The sequence below is a fragment of the Ursus arctos genome, unplaced genomic scaffold (assembly GCF_023065955.2).
Source record: "Ursus arctos isolate Adak ecotype North America unplaced genomic scaffold, UrsArc2.0 scaffold_8, whole genome shotgun sequence".
Lineage (NCBI taxonomy): Eukaryota > Metazoa > Chordata > Mammalia > Carnivora > Ursidae > Ursus > Ursus arctos.
Genome location: NW_026623100.1, coordinates 30486855 through 30494668, shown reverse-complemented (window position 1 = coordinate 30494668; position 7814 = coordinate 30486855). Strand labels below are relative to the sequence as shown.

Sequence of the window (7814 nt, the reverse complement as noted above, 5' to 3'; positions counted from 1 at the left end):
AGAACACTACTCAGCAATAAAAACTATTGATACACACACCGCATGAATCTCAAATGCATTATGCAAATGGAAAAAGCTAACCTCAAAATATGAGGTACTGTATGATATTCTTTATAGGACACTCAGGAAAAGGCAAAACTATAGGGAGGTGGCAGGGAACGGGTTGCCTGATTAGGGTGAGGAATGGGGGACACGTTTAACTACAGAAGGATAGCACAAGGGAATTTTCTGGGGTGATGGAACAATTCTGTATCCTGATTGAGGTGGTAATGACAGGAATCTATGCATGTGTTAAAAACCCATGGAACTGTACACCAAATAAAGTTCATTTACTGTATATAAACTACATTTAAAAAACCCTATTGCACACACAACAATAAACTCATCAGGTCTCCGAGACACTCTCCTTCCCTTGATCAGTTTAGCAAGGTGGGAAACATAACGACTGGTCTTGGGAGTGTACGTGGAAGTGACGGAACACTGCTATCCCATACGGTTTAGGCTAAGCATATCATACCTGGTGCCGAATGTAGCATTTTATAAACTGGAAACCATTTTGTAGAAAATTCCTTTATTATAGTGCAAATAACTTTCAGCAGTGACATAATAATGTAAGAACACATTTAGCAACATTTTACACCACGCAGTAAATAAGAAAGTGTTTCTTTGAAAATATGTCATCATAAGAACATTATTCCTACATTAATGCCGGAAAATGCCAAGGCTGTTCCTCTCAAGGCAACAGGACTCCCTCCCTCTTTTTGGTTATTTTCTTCTTAATAGAAATGAAAGGATTTGCCATTTTAACAATGATGGTGACCATCATTTCCCAGAGTGATTTCTTAGGGGCTTTTGAACGGAGGTTGGCAAGATTTGAAATGGGGGTTCCGATTTTAAAAAAATAGTAATTTAAGACAATTCTGGGACAGCCTAGAAAGTAGAAGTCACTTCTATTAATCTTTAAGTAGGTATATACATTCACTCCAATTTTGACGCAGAAGTGGACAGATTGTCTAAAGCCTGCCTTTTATTCCCCCAGAGCCTGCTTGTTATTTATATTCCTTGGTTTTGGGCATATTGCAAAATTAGGGCTCTGGTCAGAAAGAACTCCTTACATACCCAAATGCTTTCCTGTGAAGGTTTAAATAGCACTTTCCACCCTGAATTCCCACCTCAGACCTCACACGCCAATGAGAGGCAAGAACCCTGTTTCCAGTCTACGGCTAACGAGTAACACAGCCCCCCTGCTAATTGAGCTATACCTGAATCAAACCATCATATCATTTAGAGTAATTCCAACAGCTTAACCAAGAGGTTCCCACGGGCCTCCCAGAGAAAGGAAGGGTTAACAGTCTATCTTTACACCGAGCTGCCTAAGGGCTTGGCGGCTAAGCCAAGTTAGCTGGTAGGCAGAGAGGACAGTGTCACTTCCAATCAGCCCCAAGCCCAGCTCCTCTGGTTTCTGCTGAATTATGCAGTGCGTGGGGAAGGACGGCCACTCAAAGGAAACCTCCTGTGGGGCTCTTCCACCAAAAACCCTACTCATATAATTCAGGGTGCCCTCGAAGTGTCTGCACGAACATGCCTCAAAATCTAGTGGCTTTATAAGCCACGAGAAGTGAATCACAGGCTTGAAAGTACCTGGAGCCAAAGAACAGCCCTCTTGGCTGAATATGGCTCATTAAGCCAGCTGGTACATAAAGCTTTTAACGCTCAGCCAGTCTTGTTGGATAAAGTTATCTTCTTATATAACACAATGGAACCGTGCTAAGTAGTTTCAAAGTTGAGAAGAACCCAAATATATCACCTATAAAAAATTCACGGTTTTAGTTTGCTTTTTCTTAGACTTTGGTACTGAAACACTGTCTACATTCTCGACACGTGAAAATGACGTGGCCACTTCCGTGCCTCTGCATGTTGCGTAAAAGAACTCAAAAGCAAAGCAGGACAAGGACAGGTCATAACATGATGCAGTGTGCTGTACAAACGAAACCTAAATTATATATAAATACATCCCCACCCGAGCACCCCTTTGTCCACCCCCCACTACCTGACCAAAGCAATGCCGAGGGTCTTTGTCTCCAGGGCCAATCAGTTGGCGAAGGCCAGCACCCAGGACTCCAGCTGGCCCTTGCCGCGTGCTGATGTTCACAGTACTGCAGGCTCCTCGTGGAGAGGCTCTGCTGTCGGATCAGCTCCACCAACGCAAGGAAACTCTTAACAGCTTGATTTGAAACATTCACACTCTTGGCTGGACTCAAGGGATCTGGAGTTCTGGGAGTTAACCTTCCAGATAAACTAATTGGATCGTTTCCTAACCTGGATCCCCCCCTTATCCTAATGTCTCAGCACAGCTAACACAGCTGGAAGCATCCTCTCCTCTGAAGTTCCAAAAGGCATTGCTTAGGGATACTGGCGAGGGACACGTAACAAAAGTAACACAATGAGCTGACAGCTTACGTTGATACAAATTGTTTCCACGTAAGTTATTTGGGGCCATTTGCTTCTGCTCTGCACTGCATTCCAGAATCATTTTCATGGTATACTTTTAAAAGTTTATATAATAGTTATTTTAAAAATTGTCGATAGAATCGCCTCTTACATGTTTCCAATTAGTTTAATAACAACTTAACGAGCTGTTATAAAGACCTAGGGAAAAGTAGTTAATTGGTCTTAAGGAAGCCAATACTGTGCTAATTCACAGTAAGGAGAAAACAGGATATAAATAGAATTTATGTAATCATCGATTACTTGAAAAGCAGTTTTATCGAAATGTTGCAAACTTTTCCCAAAAGCACTTACAGCAATTTATATCAAGAGATCCTAAGTTTAGGGGTATGGAAGATACAATTCTTTCATGATTGTACTATGTAATTTTCCCCTTTGGACCTAAGATACCTATACATTCAAAAGTTCATAACTTGCTGTTTTTGAGACATTAATCATTCTCTAATATGTCCATTGAGTATAAATAAATAACTACGAGAAAGCTTTAAAAATCTGAATTAACGTTATGCTGTGCAAAAACCAAAAAACAAGAAAAAACCCCAAAAAAACAAAACCAACCAAACCTTGAACCACCTACATTCTATGTAAATACCCTGACTAAAATGTTGGTTGTGCTACACACTTCCACTTCAGTGCAGAAATGAGTTGATCTCGGTGTATCGTCTTTGTTGTTGGTGGTGTTGTTTTAAGTCGTTAGCACTTTAGTTTCTAAGTATCACCTTGCTTTGAAAAGATGAATAACTTGCTACCGAATCACAAATTATCACAAATCCATGTCAGTTTAGTCTGAATAAAATCCAGCATAATGTATTACTTTGTTCTGGAAATAATGGCTCGGTGTCTTTGTTCTGACAGCTTCCCAAGGGCAAACCACAGTTTGAAGTTGTCGTTTTGGGTTTAAACTGCACAGAAAGAAGAGACAGTGAAGCCTGCTTTTTGTTTTTGTTTTCTTTTTAAGTCTCCAGATCTTGCTAGGACACTTCTTCCAGACGGACAGTCAGACAGTCGTGGCACCTGATCGTATTTGAAACAGAGGTGGTTTAAACAGTATCAGCCAAGCTTGGTGATCTGGAGGTCCCCGTTTATCTTTATGGTGTCGATTGCAGATAACGTTTGAATGCGGTGGTAAAAATCAAAAAGTTGGTGTCCATCCACAAACACTCTGAAACGTGGGTGCTCACAGAGAATTTCCACCTGGAAGAAACAAAATCATAATCTCAATTCACAATTTCAGTGAACGCTGCTGGGGAAAACAAACACACAATATTTCATTTTAGAGAGAGGCAATATCTTCAGTGGTTCTCCAACCTTGGAATCATACAGAAGTGCCACAAACTGCTGGGCTCCACCCCCCAAACTTTCGATTTAGTAGGGCTAGGGTAAGATCTACGAATCTGCGTTTCCATCAAGTTCCAACATGATGCTGCTATTGCTGGAATGAGGAACACACTTTGTGAACCACCGTTCTTCACTATTCAATATCCTTTAAAGATTTTAATTGTTCATGCTTGAACCCTTCTCCCTTCTCTTTGTACTCCGGAAAGTGACCTAAAGCAGCACAGATTGATTTACATGGCACTTAATGCCTCCACGGTCATCCCCTGAGCCCATCCAACCCTCAGAGGAGACCCTCACAAAGATAAACTGGCCCCCACTTAGGACCATGTAATGACAGTCTAGGCCCTCAAACATGGTAAACATTAAAGCAGAGAGAAGGTTACATAGTAATTACCATTGGCCCAAGGATGTGTAATTAACAAGGCTTTGTTAAGCCAAACAGAAATGCTGATTCCATATGGTAAAAGCTTTTTCTTCCTCTTTTCCTTAAGTAATTCACCATAGATTTTAATCATTGGTTCTGTGCTAGGTATTTATTAAAAGCACTGGTGGCCACCATGTAAGAAGAGACTTCATATGTGATATCAGTCACATTTAATTCATATTATTACTAAAATTTTATCACCAAGAAGGGCCGATTTCATTTCAATTTGGTTGTTGGGGAGCATTATATTCCTCTTGGAAGACAGAAGCTCTGGTTACTCATACTCATAAGCTATGCATTAAGATTCATCAAGAAACTGTCATAGTACAAAGAAAAAGAAAGAAAGAAAAAAAGAAAGAAAGAAAGACAGACAGACAGACATAATCAAGAGGAGCCTAAGGGGCCATTACCATTCTAGAGAAGGGGGAGGGCATGGCTAATAGGAACAGGTACCTTCCCCAGACTATGATTAGAAGGGCAACGATCTCAGTTCTATCACTGATGTAAGTCATGGATTCTTATTCCCCCCACCAGATGGTAAGGTGAGAAGAAAAATTATTACTTCTTCATAAGGCCCTTGTAAATGTCTAGATGAAGAGCAACAGGTTAAGGGTAGTTGTGCTTTAATAGGCGTATATGCAACCGAGCTGTTATTATTGTGATGCATGTTAACAAGGTGTAATACAGACAACTTCATCACCAGGCCCGGGGCTTCAGGAAATCCTTTCCTAACACATCACTCACATTACTTGCATCTCTCACTTGGCACTGTCCTTCATAGAGGAAGGTGCTACTAATATTGCTTGGTTGTATGCGAAGCTGGGTTGTGCTTCCTGCCCATTAGATGGTGGAGAGCCAAGTTATACCCATCCGGGCCCAAGGGAAGGAATTTGTCAGCCACACAACCTGTGACAATAAAACAGACTAAGGCTACTTAACCCAGAGGGAGAAACAAGGCCCAGACCTCATTAGCAAAAGTAACAGGAGAAAATGAAAAGATTATCACTATTGTTCTTAAAAAAAAGTCACAACTAATAAGGTTTAGTGTTCCTTCTAGGTTGAAAAAAAATGAGGAAATTTCTAGCCCTTATTATTTATTAATCAATCAGGATATTTTGGGACAGGTATAGATTCCATGCCTAGTACTAGGTTGAGTACTACATAGAAAAGTATCCTTAACAATCTGGACACAGGCTTCTTTACTAAATGTACTGGCTCAACAGAGCCTAGAGCTACTATGGGGAGTATTAGTTTGTATCAGCAAACAGAGCTCTTTTGATCTTTTCTCTTTTTTCCACCATCAGGTGACAAACTTCCTAGACATGCACAAATTCTGGCTGCTTAAAGCCTTCTTGGCATACGCTGGAGGAGCTGCGCACCGTCACCCTGCCAGCGGCCGGAGCTGAAGCGCTCGAGGTACTCACCCTGAACGGCTGGTCTGGGATGAATGGAAAGTAAGGGATTGCGGACTGTTCTTCACCCCTTTCCCCAGATATACAAGAATTTCTGAGTAGTTGCCGGTCTGTGAACACAGCTTTGAGTTCAATGGCCACATCGGCGGGAGGGTCTTCGGAGTCACCACAGGTCAAGCTGATGGCAAAGCTGAAAAGAAAATCGGCTCATTTATTCTGGGTTTGGCTGTCAACAACCCAGGCTCCCGTAGTTCCTCCTCCTCCTCGGGGTTTGTCTGCTTTGAATGGGCCACTACAGGTTACACAGAAGCTTGGAATATATGCGGAGAAGGAGGATTACAATCAAGCCAGGTATTTTAATACCTGAAGGAGGCTCTGGTAAAAACTTTGGTGCAGTTGAACATGACCACCATTAGGGATTTCAGATACCCCAAACCACCCACACATCTGTGTCTTAATCCATTTCACAATTCTCAAAAACAGCCCCCGGAATTGACCAGGGGCAATGATATCTTGTAATGTTGGCTTGTCATGTATATTGACAGATCTTGCTCCAAGCACCATGTTTAAAAACCCTTACAAAAAAAAATCCTTTGCCCTCCTTAAGGGTCAAAGAGAAAATGATGTGGGCCTATATTTATAATCACTGATATAAATAGCTGTCTGGAGAAATGATGGCTGGGATTCATACACATTCTTTTCATGGGAACATGGTACTTTCTTGGCACTTCCAGCTAGCAACACTGGCCACAGGGAGAGGAGGAGGAGCAGCAATCAACCACAACAAGAGTGGGCAGGGCCTTTAAGCGCCTGACGAGCCTTTGGGTGACAAGGACTCTCTGTCTTACCTCTCTGGGTTGAGGTCTACAATGCCCATTACCAACACCTTCTTGCCTGGTCTCATGCCACCTTTAATGTGCCCACAGAACGGGACTATCTGCAAAGGATGACAGGAGAAACGGGAAGTTTACAGCCTGTCCGGGAAGAGCCACGCCCTCAGATCCTGAAGACCTGACCCACTGGAAAATGCAATTAGAAAGGAAAAGGGTACAGGCAGAGACACAGAGCACAGAACGAAATCACTTACCAGTCGTGGGAAGTACACGTCGGCTTGAACTGGAGAGCCCAAGGAGTTGTTTAAATGCCCATCATCTAGTTTCTAAAAATAGCAGCACACGGATTGGCTTTCCAAAGGCTCTAGTTTTAGGGGGGTGGGGGCTGGGAGGGGAAGGGGAGGTAGTGGGGAAGCACCTATACAAATCTGGCTGAATCCAGCAGCTTTCGCAGGGCACAGGCAGCGTCTGCAGATGCTGCCACCTCACAGCCCATTGAATAACCGCAGAAAGCCCGGGAACAAAACCCGTCCCTTCCACCCACCCGGTGGCTAAGCTTCTGAAGATTCCCAGACCTTCAGATCTAGATCAAAATCCAGGTCGAGGCACGCCGGGAGCCAGAGCCCCGCGTCGGAGGAGGGGAGGCCCCTCTTCAACCGCAAACGCCTCTGGACTCGCAGTCGCCCAGGCCTGTCCTGAGGGACGTGGCTGGGGTGCAGGGTCGCGCTCAACTTGTCTCGGGGCCCCCCAGGCCAGACCCATTTCCAAGGGGGAATCCCCGGGATGTCGGAGGCGGCCGCGGGGCGCGCGCCCCAGACACACTCACCCAAGCGCACACTCACACGTGCAACGTGCACACACCTGGCTGCCGGCTGCACGGCACCGCGGGGGCTGTCGGTCACCCCCACGCCGCCGTCCGCCCCCATGCACCCTCTCTCCGGTGCACCCGGGGCACCCCGCCTGCCCCCCCAGGCCGGCCGCTCACAGCCGGCGCTCGCTAACAGGTATCGGGCGCCTTCCCACGCGGGGGGCGCCGGGCTGGGCCTCAGCCTCCTCTCCGCCGCAGCCCCGCTGAGCAGGCGGCGGCGTGCCGGGCCGCGGGAAGGGGGCGCCTCGCGTGCACCCCTCCGCACTCACCACCGCGGCATCGCTGTCCGCCACCGATCCCGCCATCTTCTTGCACGGCGCGCCGGGGTGCACGGCTGGCGGCCCGGCGGCGGCGGGGGACGTGGGACGCGGCGCGCGGGCGGGGATCCCGGGGCGGTCCTGCGCCGGGCGGGGGCGCGGGTCCGAGGCTGG

The 7814-nt window shown here is 45.6% G+C and overlaps 1 protein-coding gene across 1 annotated transcript; it reads right to left on the bottom strand.

Moving 5' to 3' along the window:
- Window positions 1–554: 554 nt before the first annotated feature.
- Window positions 555–7783, bottom strand: LGALSL (galectin like). Its single transcript, XM_026484663.4, has 5 exons — window positions 7653–7783; window positions 6770–6841; window positions 6531–6619; window positions 5695–5872; window positions 555–3702 (listed from the first exon to the last, which is right to left on the bottom strand). Exons 1-5 carry the CDS (start codon window positions 7686–7688, stop codon window positions 3559–3561), a joined length of 519 nt encoding a protein of 172 aa, XP_026340448.1. The 5' UTR covers window positions 7689–7783; the 3' UTR covers window positions 555–3558.
- Window positions 7784–7814: the final 31 nt, after the last annotated feature.